The 18,022-nt window shown below is 37.7% G+C and overlaps 1 protein-coding gene across 2 annotated transcripts; it reads left to right on the forward strand.

Annotated features, from left to right (window-relative positions):
- The first annotated feature begins 409 nt into the window (after nt 1–409).
- Nucleotides 410–1,854, forward strand: LOC124206023 (cAMP-dependent protein kinase catalytic subunit PRKX-like). 2 transcript variants are annotated; one of them, XR_006879538.1, is made up of 3 exons: nt 410–823; nt 928–1,465; nt 1,521–1,854. XR_006879538.1 is itself a non-coding variant. In XM_046603630.1 (2 exons), the coding sequence occupies exons 1-2, from the start codon at nt 726–728 to the stop codon at nt 1,235–1,237; spliced, it is 408 nt and encodes a 135-aa protein (XP_046459586.1). In that variant the 5' UTR covers nt 410–725; the 3' UTR covers nt 1,238–1,854. The 2 variants fall into 2 exon arrangements, 1 of the variants encoding a protein (XP_046459586.1); XM_046603630.1 differs by having other exon boundaries at nt 928–1,854.
- Nucleotides 1,855–18,022: the final 16,168 nt, after the last annotated feature.

Consider the following 18,022-nt stretch of genomic DNA (forward strand, 5'->3'; position numbering starts at 1 on the left):
GGTATAAATAGCCTCCAGTTTTTGGCAGTATGTATCAGAAATTAGTATTAAAAGACGAATCTCTTACTTACTTTCGTACATAACGTAAAATGATTATTTCTGCAGTAAAAGCTATTGCATTATTGCACAATTAAATATAAAACCAGACTATTTTTCATTTTGATAAGCACCGAAATGAAATAACTTGCAGAAGTGAACCCACGCTAAGATAAATTCATATAAACATCAGCATATCTAACTTGAATTTTTCAGGTTTTTCAGGTTCAGATAGCAGCCAATATTCGCGAATAAAATCTTAAAGGACAAAATTTGTTCAACCGTTTGCTGAGCAAGAATTGGATGTGTTAAATTCGCTGCAAGCACCATCAGTTAAGGTAGGCACTGTTCCGTATACATACGTATAGTTACCAATCAATTAGTCGGTAGTTATAAACCATAATAAAGAAAGGTGTAACTCGTTTTCATAGGTTAAAATAAATCTATTTCCAATTTTGTTAAAGATGGTAAACGCCATCGAAGAAGAAAAATTTTTCTTTAAGGGACAAAATTAAGGATGTAAAAAGGAGTTTACTAAAGGAAGTTTTGCGTATGTGTATGCTGGATATTTTAACAAAAAAAGGATTAGTTTCGACCAGGGCATTGGCGGCAGAGCAAAAAAAATAATCAGAAAAGAAGCTCTAATAAGAAGACTTCTGAAAGCTGATTGTTTTGACGACTGGAAAACTATGGTAACGAAATTTAAAAAATCCAATAATAAAGATAAATATTTCGACCGGAAAATTATCCCGCAAATTTTTGCTCACGAGGACAAAGATGAATGGAGGTAAGAAAATAACCGTATATAATCTGTAATAGTATAATAAATTTGATTATGCCGAACGTCTATAAGATCCACTGATTTAAAAAGTATTAAATTTTTTTCTAAAGGTATTTTGCCTTGGAGCCATACATTTCCACTTTGTACGATTACTGCCGCTGTGATGGACAGTACAAGGGACCAACGTTGCTCAGCAAATCTCAAGTCATTGATCAAATGATCAGCGGAATCAAGTATCTGCATAACTTAGAGTATCCACACGGGGATCTTAATCCGCTCAACATTATCATTTCTCGAGACGGGCGAATAAAACTATCCGATTTCGGATTGTCGAAACTTAGTTATACCAAATCAAACCAACCCGATAATCTCTCGATTCAAATTCCGGAGATCTGTCGAAGGAAATACTGGCTGAAATAGACTTCAGGGAAAGATAGTAAGCGCAACCATGAAATTGTGAACAGCGAAAATCTAAATTTTTCCTACAAAAGAGGGTGGCTTTTTCGCTCTGGGATGCTTGATTGTTTATTTCCTTTTAACGGGTGTGCATCCGTTTGGTGATGATATTCAAGCCATCGAATATAATATGAAGAACAACAATCCAATCAACTTGGAAAGAAAATGACCAGAACGTTTAATATTCTTTATGTATGTTACATACTACTGTATTACTTAAAATAATTCATATCTATCTATTAACCAGAATTGAACGAGGATCATAACAAGCCGTTTCAATCTGCACTCGACAATATGATACGACAACCGGAAAATTTATCGAAATGGTGGCGCGAAGCTATCAAACAATTTGAAGAGACGCTATTACGTATAGTCATTCATTTATTTTTCTTATCCATCAATCAATTGATTTGTTTTTGATTGGATTGTTCGGAATGTAACACTTTGCCGGAAGTGTCTACCGGTAACATACCAAAATATGAGGAAATAAACGACACCTGAGAATAAGGTGTTAACCCAATGGACTTTTCTTTCACACTGATTTATTTCTAGCACAAAAGTGGGCGGATTACACACTTGGGGTAAGGGTACAATGGTAACAACGGGGCCACCTAACGGGGGCCCCGAAGGAAATAATCGTTAAGATGACGCGGCAAGCGACTCCGACGGCCAGATCTTGAAATAGGGTGTTGGGGTGTCAATACATTCCCTACATGGACAGTAAAAGTATACAATGATAAAAAAATGGCGAAGGGTCGTTCGGTAAAGTATATAAAGGAAAATACCAGGGGGGTCAGGTTGCTGTCAAAGAAATTGAAATTAAAAAAGACAAAACAAGAAAAAGTTTAACCGAAAGAGAAATTGAGGAAAATAAAAAATTGGATCACGAAAATGTGTTGAAATTGTTTCGGTTTACTTCTGAAGATAAGTATATGTATGACAAATTAATCATGATAATTTATTTTTTATGTAATAAAAATAATTACCATTAAATCTTATTGGATACAGATAAATGGTCCCGGAATTGTGCGCTGGGACCCTAACAGACTTTTGCGATGATGCCGCTAGTAGCGGCATAGGTCCCTTGTATCTATCTAGCGGCCCGCTTGAATGCTTGATGACATAGTTTTATATCAAATCGTCAATGGATTGCATTAAATTCACTCCCGAAATTTGGTCCATCGCGATGTAAAACCGGATAATATCCTCATTTCCAAAACTACGCCGGTCCAAATGAAGTTGTCCGATCTAGGTTTGGCTAAGAAGAAAACCAAAGAAGGCTGTTTTTCGCAGAGTGCTATCAGGGGAACTCCTTTATGGATGGCACCTGAAAAGTTGGAAGATTTTGACTCAATGTCTGTGACTCTTGATGAAGAAACAGTCCAAACGGACACGTTTTCAACAGGTTGTGTATTCTTCTACTTTCTAACTCGTCGATGGCACCCATTCAATAAGAAGAAGGAAATTGTGAATGAGAAACATGCCGAGCTTGTAAAAAATAACATGATTACCAACAATCCGGTGAAGCTTGTAAGCAAAAAAGGTAAATGTTGTTTTTATTGGCGATCAGCATCTTGGCATCTTTAATTGCCATTATTTTTGCCGCAGGTGATTTGTATGTATGTATGTAAAGTTTATTTATATAGCACACTTATCATGCAAGCATGTTACAAATGACGCTGAAGTACAGTCATCGGTTATTGGAACAAAAAATCTCATTGGGAAAATGCGATACGGAGGAGGTGGGTCTTTAGTTTCGATTTGAAAGAGCAGAGGGTTGTCGAGCTAGTGATGGTGGGTGGGAGAGAATTGAGAAGTGTAGGACCAAGAAAAGAGAAGGATCTTTGGCCGTATGATACAAGACGGGCGTGGGGGACCAGGAGGGAGGTAGTGCTAGAGGAGCTTAAGGATCGTGCTGGGGTGTATGCGGAAAGAAGAGAAGAGAGATAGACCGGTGCGAGTGGGGGACGTTGTTATGCACTAACATTTTGACTACTCTGAATACAAGATCTACTATATAACCTCCTGGTAATTTCCTTGGAATGTGTTAGAACACGAAGAAAGTGTCAAGATTCGCAAGGAAACGTGCTGTTGGATTGTCAAAATTGTTGGAAACTACAAAAGAAGCCAGTTTTCAAACTGTTGTTGAGCAGCCGATACGTTTTCCAGTTACAAGGTAATATGCACTAATTTGGACAAATACAGGTCGGGACTTTCAAATTACATTGTAAACTTTTTTAATTACGTGCACAGAAATAAAGAGGTAGAAAACACCACTATCACAGATGATGCAGTCCAACTACTGCAGATTAATGTTGGGAACTAGGATAACATAATCAAGTCTCATAGTTCTGGTAATATTCTTGAAATTACTGAGCCTTCAGAAACTACCGATAGTGGTGTGAATAGTGCCAATCACGTTCAGCATATTTCTAGCAAAAAAAAATTTTGAAAAAAACTTGCCTTATTATCTGTAATGAAAAGACTTTCTCTAAGCGCCCTTGGAGCAATTGCTAAGTAAATAGTAGCACTGGGTCACAAGATACCGATAGACCTAAGGACTTTACTCCAAACAACCAATGCTCCAATAAATAGCAAGTAATTCTATCATTTCTCTTTGAAAAAAGGTTCTTGGCAAAGTTGAAGAAAGGCTTGGTTGACCGACTTACTATCAAAATCCATATTAAGATTGATGGTACTAGTGACTTCAAAATGAATTCCGTCGACCTATGACCAATACTATGTCGCGTAACCAATTCACTTGATTTTTTGCCTTTTATGGTAAGCCTTTTTGCTGGTAAAGGAAAACCTTCAAATTTGGAAAAATTTCTCCGACCATTTCTTACTGAACTGATCCAACTGCAAAGTGAAGGTTCAGAATTTGAAGGCAAAGTTTATGCAGTCGAAATAACTTCTTTCGTCTGTGACGCTCCTGCTAGACAATTTCTAAAGGCTATTACTGGGCATGGGGGCTATAGTGGATGCGATCGTTGCAGCCAAAACCAGTGTATTTGATCTAGTCTATCACTGCCTTACTTTCCCAGAGTTAGACGATGTTTTTCTTCGAACAGACGCCACTTTCCGCAATCAGGTAAACAAGAACCACCACAAAGGAAGGAGTCCACTGCTGATCAACCTGATATCGAGTTTCCCTTTGGACTACATGCATCTTGTTTTTATTGGGGTTTTTAAACGGTTGCTGACGATTTGAACAGGATGCTGGAGCTAGAAGCATTTTAAACATCGACTTAGCACATGGAAGAATTTTCAACTGGAGCAAAGATATCTAGGATTCGTCTGTCGTATCCAGAAGAATTTCATAGAATTACTACTACACTGAAATATCCCAATCAGCTAAAAGCCAACGAACTGCGTAAAATTTTTCTTCATATTGGACCAGTAATCTTCAAGGGAATTTTATAAACAGAAAAGTAAACCCATTTTTTGTATTAACAGTTGGAAATTCGTATTCTCTGCTCTAGTATACGTTGTCTAAAACCTACTCTTAATTGGCTCAAGATTTTTTGCAATATTTTGCTTTTCAATTTGGAGAAATTTATAGCAAGAACCACCTCATTCACAATGTTCATTCACTCATTCATTTAGTTGATGACTTGAGATCGATGGCTCACTTAATTCATTTTTGCTCTGCTTTTCCATATGAAACTTTCTGGGGTCACGTGAAGATGCTCGTGAGATCCCCGAACAAAGTGCTCACACAAATCGTAAAGAGAATATCTGAACTTGAAAAAGTATCTAAGATGGAAACAACGATCAAAAATGTATTCTTAACCATAAGAGTCCAGTAGCTTCACTGAAAACACTCAAGCATCATGTAAAACCTGATACAAAGAAAGACTCTTTTTTCCTTTGCGACACTGGAATGGTTGTCAAAATTATGAGTTTCTTCAACACTAGAGTATCATTTAAACAATTCAGGTTACAAGGCCATTATTTTTCTGAACCCGTTAAGTCCAAAAACCTAGACATCAGCACATCGAGTGGCATGAAAGCGCAACAGAAATGTGTTCATATCGATGATTTGCTATGGGTGTCTAAATGCTGGGTGATACCCACTATCCGAGACTGCTGTATCGTTCCTTTGCTGCACCACATATGAGGACAAAATATGTAACAGATTTTTTTGCAATTGCTCCAAGATTTGGATATTAATGTATCCTTCTTAAAGTTTGAATTTTCTAGATGGGACGATGCGCCGTTTGTAAACCAATATAGATTTTCTTTCGTAACCCAATATTGACAAAACATCGGAAGGTAATCATCACCCCAAGAAAGATGTTTACACTGTTTCAATACATGTGTTTTCTGCTTAATAACCGTTGTAAAACAATACACTCAGATTGCATCGGAAAATTCGCTCATTGCCATAGCCAAAAAATTGGGTTCCGTCTTTTGCAATGATAACAACTAATAAATAATAAATAATAACACTTGTATTTCCCCATATGGATTTCAGAGTTTGGCGTAATGTTGTACTCAGCTCGTCATTTCATAGATCAATGTCGTACAGAAATGCAGTATTTGCAGAAGGTTGGTTTACCGATGTAACTTAAATTTTGCAGTGTAATTTTCAAGCTGGGTCCTATGCTAAACCAATGTAGGAATTCAACTACTGCGAATAATCCTCACTTTAATATGTAATGTTGGCAAAATTGTGGCTACGATTAGAATTTTTGTATTGGACTGGCAAGTTTGACCAAATGCGGTACCAAACTCTTCATCATTATGTCTGCTTTGGTCTAAGCTGAGAAAATCGGTGTCAGCGGAATGTTGGTTAACCTATCAGAAACTTGTCCCTTTAGTGGTGAATATTTGAACTTGTCCCTATTCTAAACTAATCTTGAAATCCTTTCATTACAAATTATTTGTTGGATACATTGGTTATCTGCGATGTACAAAACATGAAAATCTCAAAGGTGCATACAGACATTGGGTTGGTAGCGGGGTACTTACATTGGTTGAACCTGACTTTTCAAACGTGGCCCAATTTGCATATTGGCCTGGCTGTTTAAAACGTAATCCCAATATTTTTCAAGCCGTGACCCCATTTGCATTCATTTAAATAGATTAACCAACGCTAACCTTACTGAAATGAACATAGGCTTGACATATTGGGCAATATTGCGAGCAATATTGTTTCTTGCCCGTGAATCAGGCACGTCAGTTGATGTTGATTTCCACCATGGCCCACCAAGTTATCCGATTTTGCAACAATATTGTGTTTTTGATCCAAACAAGTGAAATGGCTAATTATGCCCCTTCCCAGAACCTAATTTTGTAAAAAAACAGAACCAAAACGAAACTGCCAAATACTAATTATGCCGAGCCTTCATCATCATCATCGGAGCGTCCGGCAACAAAGAAGTCTAACAAGTAGTGCAAGTTACACCTGTAGCTCCACGTATTCCCCAAGGTACATTCATTATGGAATTTTGTTATATTTTTCTCTCAATACAGTGTTCATGTTGCCTTGTGTATTTCAGGAAATAAAGTTAACTCGGAACCGAAAAGTGAAAGAGAGTAACCATAAGGAAAAGGGTGATGGCTCTACAACACAAGCAGGTGATTCTATACGGGTTTTGAAGGTGATATGGTGAAATAGCATACTATTTTTTCTTCATTGCAGAAGCTCTAAAAAACCTAACAACGGCAACATCAAATAAGACTGTAACCAAAGCTCAGAAGTCAAAAGGTACGATATGTAATAATTTGAATTATGAAACTGTAAGTCCAGATTATAACTTTTTATATTTGTGGTATAGTAACTCCTGCTGAAAAGCCAGAGTCTGATTCGTCTGTTCTGTAACAAGCTCACCCTTCTGTCCCTTTAGAAAGAGTTCTGAAAATCTAGATCACAATAGCTCTGAAGAATCTACGTCAGAGGACGAGGTGAAAGAAAGGAATTCAAATGGCTGAAATACGCCTTCAGAACGGGAACTCATCCAGAAAAAGAAGAAGGGGGAGGGGGTGTTTCACGAACAAGATGAAGAGACCAGAAGATGAAACGGTAACTCAACCGATAGAAGGGGGTGTGGCTCACGTCCAAATTAGAGAAACCAGAGAAATTTTGGTGTAAAACGACCAGGTAATACAGGATGTTATTTCTGTAAGCGATGAAGACATATTGGGTAAGGAAAATGTCTTTATTGGTACACCTAAGTGACAACTACTAAAGATTTCTTTTGTTTACTTGTTTGTTGTTGTAGTAATCCAGCAGGCAGAAAAAGCAATGTTGGTACAGGTTGACGTTGCAAAAATGCTTATTGAGATCAAAATGGGAATACAGCAGCTGACTGACTTGTTCATGACGAGGAGACTTGAAATCGCTACCAACCTGCCTACACCAATTAATGGCCCGCCATGCTCAACTGACTGTGCCGATGAGTTGCCTGTGACAACTCAGACGTTTTTCGAGGAACTTGAAGTTAAGATGAGGAATGATGCAACGCTAAAGACACAAATCAGAAACGTCCTGACCCTGGTGAGGACCAACAAGAGCCTAAAGGCTATTGTCAGAAATGTATTAAAGAGCCTTATGTCTAAAGAGCTCAGAATGACGTACTTCGCCCGTAAAAAAACTAAAGTTAAACACGTCTTTACTGATATGTAGATGATTTGTTCCTTTGTCATGGGTAAACTTTTAAAGCAATTCCTTTTTTTCTACCTGTTTTAATCTTTTTTGTTTACTCTTTAATTTAGACATAATTTGGCGTTGGGCCAGCAACACCAGCCAAGAGTTGACAAACGACACCATTCTAAAGGAAATGGGATTAGACACTTTCGCTAATGCAGCGGATGAGGACGGTGGGGTCGCTGATAGGAAGAAACTCACTGCCATTAAGAAAACTGCCGTAGACAAGTTTTTAAAGCAAAAAGTACGACGTGGAACGGCAGACGAAGCCGTCAACAACGATTAAACTTAAAAAACACGTAATTTGGAGTTGTTTGCTCTTTGCTACCACGTTTAATAAACTGTATTGGCAGCTATATCTGTTTTCGTTTCATTAATTAGCCCAATCCCCATTTTTGATCTGTTCCAATGCACCGTCTGTTTCACAAACCTTGCATTGGCTTCAGTTCGTAACCGCACATATATGGTGATTTGGTACAACATTGTTGTTTACATATGATTCTTTATCATGGTTAAACATTGGCTTCAAATAACGGTCTTTCAAGATGGAGATGAGTCAGGCACAAGATAGAGCCAATATTCCACCGATATTCCACCAAGGTCGTATCGGCCCAATGCTAAAATTGGACGAATGGTGGACCTGTCTCATATCGATCTTGGAATAACATTAAATTTGCTTCCAGCACAATATTGGACCAATGCAGCAATTGTTTCAGAAATCTCATGTTGGTTGCAGTTCGTAACCGCACATATGTGGTGCATTCGCACAAAGGTACACTTTCTCCTTACAGTAGATTCAGTGAGATGATGCTTACGATGCGCGAAATGATGAGAATTCGTCCAGATGTGTAAATAGACAATACGACCGGTTAGTATCGTTGAACTTCCTGGAATTGGAGACAATTAGTTGGGCTAGATTTATTCCGGCTGTGGACGTCGACCACACCGAGGAGCTACAATCAGAGGCGGTCTGAAAGTAGGATGGGACGGTCCAACGGTTGCGTCTTCTGGCATCTGCGGAATTGAGCCTAAACACGGATGTCGTCTGCAAATTCCCAATGGGTAAACGGTGAATGGTCCTGAATCCAGATACTTACAACATTTCCTATTCAAAAAAATATTCTAAGTCCACTCAAATACAAGTTACAAAGCCTGGACTCTCGACTGAGTCCAAGCCGACAACAAAGACAATTCAACGGGTATTTGACCTGAGGGGGGAGGACTCAAGTCTCGGGACAGGAAGGTTCAATGAAGAGACGCTTACTGTTTGAGTGTTTGTGAATGGATCATTGAGCTAACCTGAAATCGGCCAACTCTAGATGGTGTTTTGAGCCAGGACTCTTTTGTGCTTTCGTGGGGCCTCTAAAGTGAGAAATTCTCCCATGAGACTATTTCCTATAAACTCCGCTTACGCTTCGGCCTTGGGAGTTTTGTTAGATTGGTGTGTGGGAAGGCGTTCCGATCACCTGTGCAATGACGTAACTGTGGTAGCAGCCTTTTTAGCCGACCAGGCCAAGTCTAAGGCGTATAGCACGATTGGTGTTTATCGCTGCGCCCTGTCTCAAACGTTACCTCCCCTGAAGGGCTCCCCTATAGGTGATCACCTCACGATCAATTTGTTAATGAACGGAATTCGGAATCAGAACCCTCCTAAACCTTAATGGGTCATTCCGCCGAGTTTTGAATTGTTTCGTCGCAAAAAAATTAGATTTGTTTCATTTTTTTATCGCGTACCAAAGGATTTGTTTTTATCATGAATGGGAAGACTCCAATTAAATGTTAAAGTTTTCCGCTTTTTTACAAATTTTATGCACGTTTTTTCATTGAAATTACTGTGCAGGTCATTTAAAATAATTGAAAAATTATGAAAAAATAACGATAAAAAAAAAGAATTTTTTTGTCTTTCTAATGATGTATTTGGAACTCTAAAAAAATCTTGTCTTAATGGAGCAATCTCAGTTCAAAGATTTTTTTTAAACAAGCAAATCCACCACTCAAGCGCACCAAATCCATGGACCCCACTTTTTTTCTCATTCCGCTATAAGACCAAAAATGAGCGGATGACAGCCGAAGCATACGAGTTCTATGCACCTCGGGCTTCATATTGCTGGCCACTAGACTATATGAAAGGGCCTACAGTATGTCCCCCGTTCTAAAGTGAAGGCCAGGAAAGCGTAGCTTTGGCTGTCATCCACCAGGAACGCGAGAGAGAGTAATAAAAAATGGCGACTAGGCTGGTTAGGAAACTGGTCAAAATTACACTTTACTAGATTGGGAATAAATCAGCCAATCTAATACGGAATGTAAAATCCTTTTGGATTGGTATTGAGGGATGGCCGATGAAACTTTTGGGAGAATTTTTTTTAAGGTTAGCATTTTCCCAAAAAGCGATACAAAAGACCCCCCAAAATTGTTAAAATTTGAAAAAAACTAAACTTTAACATTAAATATCTCCCGAACGGCAGGGAATATTTAATGTCTGCAAAAACAGATGAATCCGGAGTAGAAAACATGATATGTTAAGTCGTGTTAAGTTATTGTATAAGTGTTAAGTAAGAGTTAAGTTAAAGATTGATGAAAAAGTGGGGTCCATGGATTTGGTGCGCTTGAGTGGTGGATTGCTTGTTAAATAATCAGCTGATCAAATCTGGTCTTTCAGATCGAACCCAAATTTGTACCAGTTATAGGTGGTAGTATGAAGAACATCTGGTAAAAGAATAAAACTTGTTCCACAATCCGTTCAAAAGTGATGAATTTTTTAATTTTGTTTTTTCCCCTATGCCTTTAGTACGTGCACCCTATCCCTCCCTCTCCCTCTCCCTCCCTCCCTCCACGGGGAAAGGGAGCGCGTGCATCAAAGGCATAGGGAATAAGAAACGAAATTTAAAAATTAATAAAACGTTTTAACTCAGTAACGACGCGCACGAATGGACTTAAACTCTAACCCTCGATAAACCGAGGGACAATTGATATATGTTGAAAAGGCGATTCAATTCTGTAGGTAGGTCATTGAGAAAACAGCTAAAAGAGCGACCGCTTTTGACTATTTATTTTCTCTCGTTTCTGCGAGCTTGCGTCCGCCACACCCTACTGAAAAGTCGTCATTTTTTTTGTTTAGACGGTAGATAAAGGGTTAAAGTCACAGATAAAATTGATTTGAACAATCAATATACAATTGGGAATTGTCTTAGGTACTCCACAAAGACAATTTAGATTGTATGAGATAGAGAGAATCGATTTGAACTGTAATTTCCTCCCGCCCTCCTCTTTGAAAGAATCAGTCAGATTAGTCAGGTTAGTTTTTTTATATTTCTCTGGATCTTTTGATCGTTACAATCCTTGATTTCCGTAATGAAAGCTAACAAGCTTAGGCATGATAGTCGGCTAGAATAGATGGGCTGTTGTCGTTCATTTTGTATCAAGAAGTATATAAGTGGTGCAAGCATTGATGGATCAGCGGTAGAATGCTCGCCTGCCACGCGGGTGGACCGGGTTCGATTCCCGGTGGATGCATTTTAATCACCGTTGCCTACGACACATTGGTAGAATCTACTCTATTGAGTTTAGTTTGCTGATATTCTTACGCTGTACGCGCAAGGACGGTACTTATTGGTTAGTGATGGTTGAAGCAATCTCTTTAAGCGGACTCTTTTTTGTTTGCGAGATTGGTTTAGATTACTTAATCTTCCATTGATCATACCAATTGGCGAATAAACCATTTGTAGGACAGAGAGGTACAAGTTATATCCATCGCCAGACTCTGTGTTTGTATCGTGGAAACCCAAGATAGTTATCGGTTCAAACTCGTCGTGTTCCAACTGCTGTGGTAATCGACATTCAGACGCAAATGTTCCTTCTTTTGTAAATTTACTTGGTTCTATGCTCTCTTATTCCAACAACTGTAGTCCTGTATAGATCTAAAGTCACATTTTGATAAAAAGAAAAAAAGCAGCTGACTACAATTCAAATTGAATTAGGATAAATGTGTGTTGAGATAACAAAATAAAGAAACAATGGTGTTTAATGTTATTTGAACGTAGTATCCGTTTAAAAGCCCAAACATACCTTCACAAGAGATATTTTTTTCTTGATTTCGACGTGATTTGAACACGCAACCCCCTGATCTGGAGTCAGGCGCGCTACCGTTGCGCCACGAAATCTTGATTTTCGATGTAATTATTATCGTTACATTTGGGGAACGACGGTGTCTTTTATTAAGGAGTAGATTCCGATGTTAAGATTGATTATCACACGAACACATTTAGTCTTTTTAAAGAGTCAGTCAGATTAGTCAGGTTATTTTTTTATATTTCTGTGGATCGTTTGATCGCCACAAACCTTGATTTCCGTAATGAAAGCTAACAAGCTTAGGCATGATAGTCAGCTACAATAGATGGGTTGTCGTCGTTCAATTTGTATCAACAAGTATACATGAAGTGCAAGCATCGATGGTTCAGTGGTAGAAAGCTCGCATGCAACGCGTGCGGCCCGGGTTCTATTCCCGGTCGATTTTTATCACCATTGCCCACGACACATTGGTAGAATCTACTCTATTGAGTTTAGTTTGCTGATATTCTTGCGCAGTACGCGTAAGGACGGTACTTAGTGGTTAGTGGTGGTTGAAGCAATCTCTTTAAGCGGACTCTTTTTTTTGCGAGATTGGTTTAGATTACTTAATCTTCCTTTGATCATACCATTTGGCGAATAAACCATTTGTAGGACAGAGAGGTACAAGTTATATCCATCGCCAGACTCTGTGTCTGTATCGTGGAAACCCAAGATAGTTATCGGTTCAAACTCTTCGTGTTCCAACTGCTGAGGTAATCGAAATTCAGACGCAAATGTTCCCCCTTTTGTAAACTCACATGGTTCTATGCTCTCCCATTCCAAAAACTGTAGTTCCGTGTAGATCTAAAGTCACATTTTGTGAAAAAGAAAAAAAAGCAGGTGACTACAATTCAAATTTAATTAGGATACATGTGTGTTGAGATAACCAGATATAGAAAAAATGGTGATAAATGTTATTTGAATGTTGTATCCGTTTTATTAGCGCAAACAAACCTTGACAAGAGATATTTTTTGATTGATTTCGACGTGAATTGAACCCGCTACCTCCTGATCTGGAGTCAGGCGCGCTACCGTTGAGCCACGAAATCTTGATTTCGATGTAATTACTATCATTATATTTGGGGAACTACGGTGTCTTTTATTAAGGAGTAGATTCCGATGGTAAGATTGATTATCACACGAACACATTTAGTCTTTTGAAAGAATCAGTCAGATTAGTCAGGTTATTTTTTTATATTTCTGTGGATCGTTTGATCGCCACAAACCTTGATTTCCGTAATGAAAGCTAACAAGCTTAGGCATGATAGTCGGCTACAATAGATGGGTTTTCTTCGTTCAATTTGTATGAAGAAGTATACATGAAGTGCAAGCATCGATGGTTCAGTGGTAGAATGCTCGCCTGCCACGCGGGCGGCCCGGGTTCGATTCCCAGTCGATGCATTTTAATCACCATTGCCCACGACACATTGGTAGAATCTTCTCTAATGAGTTTAGTTTGCTGATATTCTTGCGCAGTACGCGTAAGAATATCAGTGGGTGAAGCCACCCACTTACCCCCACCCAAGGCCAATTCCTTTGTTAAGATTTGTGTTAAAAACAATATTATTTGTGAGTTTCTTCTAAGTTTTAACACCATAGTTCAGTCGTTAACTGGATTTGAACCCAATATTCACATATGATCAGCAGCTTCCAACGCTGACAACTGAGCTTTGAGATATTAATTTAAGAACATATTATGACGATGGAAATAACGTGGGACATTTGTTAAAAGGGGCTTAGAATTTTTCATGAACCTCATGTTAGTTTAACACGCGCTAACAGATTTCACAAGAACAGTCAGTAGGGATTCGACAGAACTGCGGCTATATTATAAACTGCGGCTATTATCAGCTATAATGAATTTTTAAATTCAGCTGGCATGTTTTTGAAATCCCTAAAATTACACCCAGTATCCCTGTAAAACATTGATTCACTTGCCGTTTTTTATTACGGATAAGTGTAATGATAGCTGATTGCAATCAGTACCCCGTGTTTCACCCACTGATTGTGCAAACTCGGTAGTGAGTGCCGAGGAGGGGGAGCAAAATTGGGGATTAAAGACGCGCGTCAAATAAAAAAAGAGTTAGAGATGGTGTCATAGTTACCAACCTTGAGACTCAATTTTTTATGGCTAGCTTTCAGGGGATTACCTTTAATGACGAGGGCGTTAATTTCCTTCGCACTGGTGTTTAGCCAGGGGAAGGTTTAAAACTGCAAAAGGTTCTATCTTCTTGTATAAAAGTCGGAACAATATTTCCCACTTTTAGCATAAGACTTATATGTCCTATTGCGTAGACAATATTGTCCGTGAATTGCAGAAAACTGTTTCTCCTTTTCACTGAGACAATATTGTCCACTGTTGAAAATGGGCATATTTCAGAGGGACATTTTCTGCATACAATGTACAGAAAATTAACTATACAAACAAGTGTATAGCTTTTACAATACAAGATTTTTTTAGACAGAACTTAAGTTTTACGTGTAATGCTGGTTTACATACATTGTGTGTTTTGATGCAAGTCCTGCATCATATACATATCTAGTAGGGCACAAGAATAGAAGTAATAACGAAAACCATTACGAAACATTATCATTAACTATGATATTAAGATGATTACTGATGTCAGACAGTGTTAAATTTTTTGTTGGTGAGACTGACACCAACACAAGCAAAATCTATGCACAAGTTGAAAAATGTTACAACTTACAAACAAACTGCCATGTATCGACAGGGGGGATTTTTACAATATCAACGGTAGTCAGGAACTAAAATTTAACAAATTTGGAACATTTTAACTCTTCCATTTAAGCTAAAATAATCATTTCATTTGTATTGTTACTTTATTCTTTATTGTACCTGAGAAACACCATGAGCATGAGAACTCCCAGAGTTCAGGTAACGAATCGACGATCACATTTTTGTTATTTTCTGTTTTCGTGCATCCCATGTTCGTTAATAAGCTCCATTTTCTTTGTAATCTTAAACCACAAACCTTTTAATCATATTGTGCTTAAAATTAAAGATGGATTAAAAACGCTTGGGCAAAAATTAAAGAAAATGAAAGCAGACAACATCGTTCTTATTAATCGTTAGAAGAAATATCGATAGAAAATTATTAAAAAATCAATCCAACCAAAATTCAAACTGCTAAAAAGGATAACAGCAGTTTTCTTACCCGCGCTTGATATCTGCCGAATGCATCGGTATTATTTTCATATCTAATACTCTCATATCGAGTTACACTAGGCCTACCCTACCACAGTGGATAAACAGTAAAAATTTTAACCCGCAGACAATTCCTAAGACAACGATTACGATTACAATTAAGACCCTCCAGGACCCTCTTGGATGGCACGAGCTAATAATAATTATTATTGATTGAAGTGACAAAATTTGCATCGTTTTCCCGGTGTCGTAATAATTTTAACTCTGTGGACAGTGAATTTTAAATAGAAAGTTTATTGTGGTCGGTTTTGCTTGCTGCGATATAAAGACGACATCCAACAGCCAGGCTACATCTAAAAATATTGACAGAAACAACAAATGTTAGGAAAAGTTGAAATTGAGACAGAGAGGGTAATCCAAATTTTTAAAGATTTTTAATTGATGAATAAATTGAATGAAGGTTTCCATGTAATTTACTGGTTTCTTGGTATAAATAGCCTCCAGTTTTTGGCAGTATGTATCAGAAATTAGTATTAAAAGACGAATCTCTTACTTACTTTCGTACATAACGTAAAATGATTATTTCTGCAGTAAAAGCTATTGCATTATTGCACAATTAAATATAAAACCAGACTATTTTTCATTTTGATAAGCACCGAAATGAAATAACTTGCAGAAGTGAACCCACGCTAAGATAAATTCATATAAACATCAGCATATCTAACTTGAATTTTTCAGGTTTTTCAGGTTCAGATAGCAGCCAATATTCGCGAATAAAATCTTAAAGGACAAAATTTTTTCAACCGTTTGCTGAGCAAGAATTGTATGTGTTAAATTCGCTGCAAGCACCATCAGTTAAGGTAGGCACTGTTCCGTATACATACGCATAGTTACCAATCAATTAGTCGGTAGTTATAAACCATAATAAAGAAAGGTGTAACTCGTTTTCATAGGTTAAAATAAATCTATTTCCGATTTTGTTAATGATGGTAAACGCCATCGAAGAAGAAAAATTTTTCTTTAAGGGACAAAATTAAGGATGTAAAAAGGAGTTTACTAAAGGAAGTTTTGCGTATGTGTATGCTGGATATTTTAACAAAAAAAGAATTAGTTTCGACCAGGGCATTGGCGGCAGAGCAAAAAAATAATCAGAAAAGAAGCTCTAATAAGAAGACTTCTGAAAGCTGATTGTTTTGACGACTGGAAAACTATGGTAACGAAATTTAAAAATCCAATAATAAAGATAAATATTTCGACCGGAAAATTATCCCACAAATTTTTGCTCACGAGGACAAAGATGAATGGAGGTAAGAAAATAACCGTATATAATATGTAATAGTATAATCCATAATTCGTCTGGGGGAGGAGGGGCATACGGATAGATCTTGTAATAAACGTCCAACGTTGAGAGCGTTATTCCAATTGGAAAATAAATTTGATTATGCCGAACGTCTATAAGATCCACTGGTTCAAAAAGTATTAAATTTTTTTCTAAAGGTATTTTGCCTTGGAGCCATACATTTCCACTTTGTACGATTACTGCCGCTGTGATGGACAGTACAAGGGACCAACGTTGCTCAGCAAATCTCAAGTCATTGATCAAATGATCAGCGGAATCAAGTATCTGCATAACTTAGAGTATCCACACGGGGATCTTAATCCGCTCAACATTATCATTTCTCGAGACGGGCGAATAAAACTATCCGATTTCGGATTGTCGAAACTTAGTTATACCAAATCAAACCAACCCGATAATCTCTCGATTGAAATTCTGGAGATCTGTCGAAGGAAATACTGGTTGAAATAGACTTCAGTGAAAGATAGTAAGCGCAACCATGAAATTGTGAACAGCGAAAATCTAAATTTTTCCTACAAAAGAGGCTGGCTTTTTCGCTCTGGGATGCTTGATTGTTTATTTCCTTTTAACGGGTGTGCATCCGTTTGGTGATGATATTCAAGCCATCGAATATAATATGAAGAACAACAATCCAATCAACTTGGAAAGAAAATGACCAGAACGTTTAATATTCTTTATGTATGTTACATACTACTGTATTACTTAAAATAATTCATATCTATCTATTAACCAGAATTGAACGAGGATCATACCAAGCCGTTTCAATCTGCACTCGACAATATGATACGACAACCGGAAAATTTATCGAAATGGTGGCGCGAAGCTATCAAACAATTTGAAGAGACGCTACTACGTATAGTCATTCATTTATTTTTCTTATCCATCAATCAATTGATTTGTTTTTGATTGGACTGTTCGGAATGTAAACACTTTGCAAACACTTTGCCGGAAGTGTCTACCGGTAACATACCAAAATATGAGGAAATAAACGACACCTGAGAATAAGGTGTAAACCCAATGGACTTTTCTTTCACACTGATTTATTTCTAGCACAAAAGTGGGTGGCTTACACACTTGGGGTAAGGGTACAATGGTGACAACGGGGCCACCTAACGGGGGCCCCGAAGGAAATAATCGTTCAGATGACGCGGCAAGCGACTCCGACGGCCAGATCTTGAAATAGGGTGTTGGGGTGTCAATACATTCCCAACATGGACAGTGAAAGTATACAATGATAAAAAAAATAGCGAAGGGACGTTCGGTAAAGTATATAAAGGAAAATACCAGGGGGGTCAGGTTGCTGTCAAAGAAATTGAAATTAAAAAAGACAAAACAAGAAAAAGTTTAACCGAAAGAGAAATTGAGGAAAATAAAAAATTGGATCACGAAAATGTGTTGAAGTTGTTTCGGTTTACTTCTGAAGATAAGTATATGTATGACAAATTAATCATGATAATTTATTTTTTA

The sequence above is a fragment of the Daphnia pulex genome, chromosome 10 (assembly GCF_021134715.1).
Source record: "Daphnia pulex isolate KAP4 chromosome 10, ASM2113471v1".
Classification (NCBI taxonomy): domain Eukaryota; kingdom Metazoa; phylum Arthropoda; class Branchiopoda; order Diplostraca; family Daphniidae; genus Daphnia; species Daphnia pulex.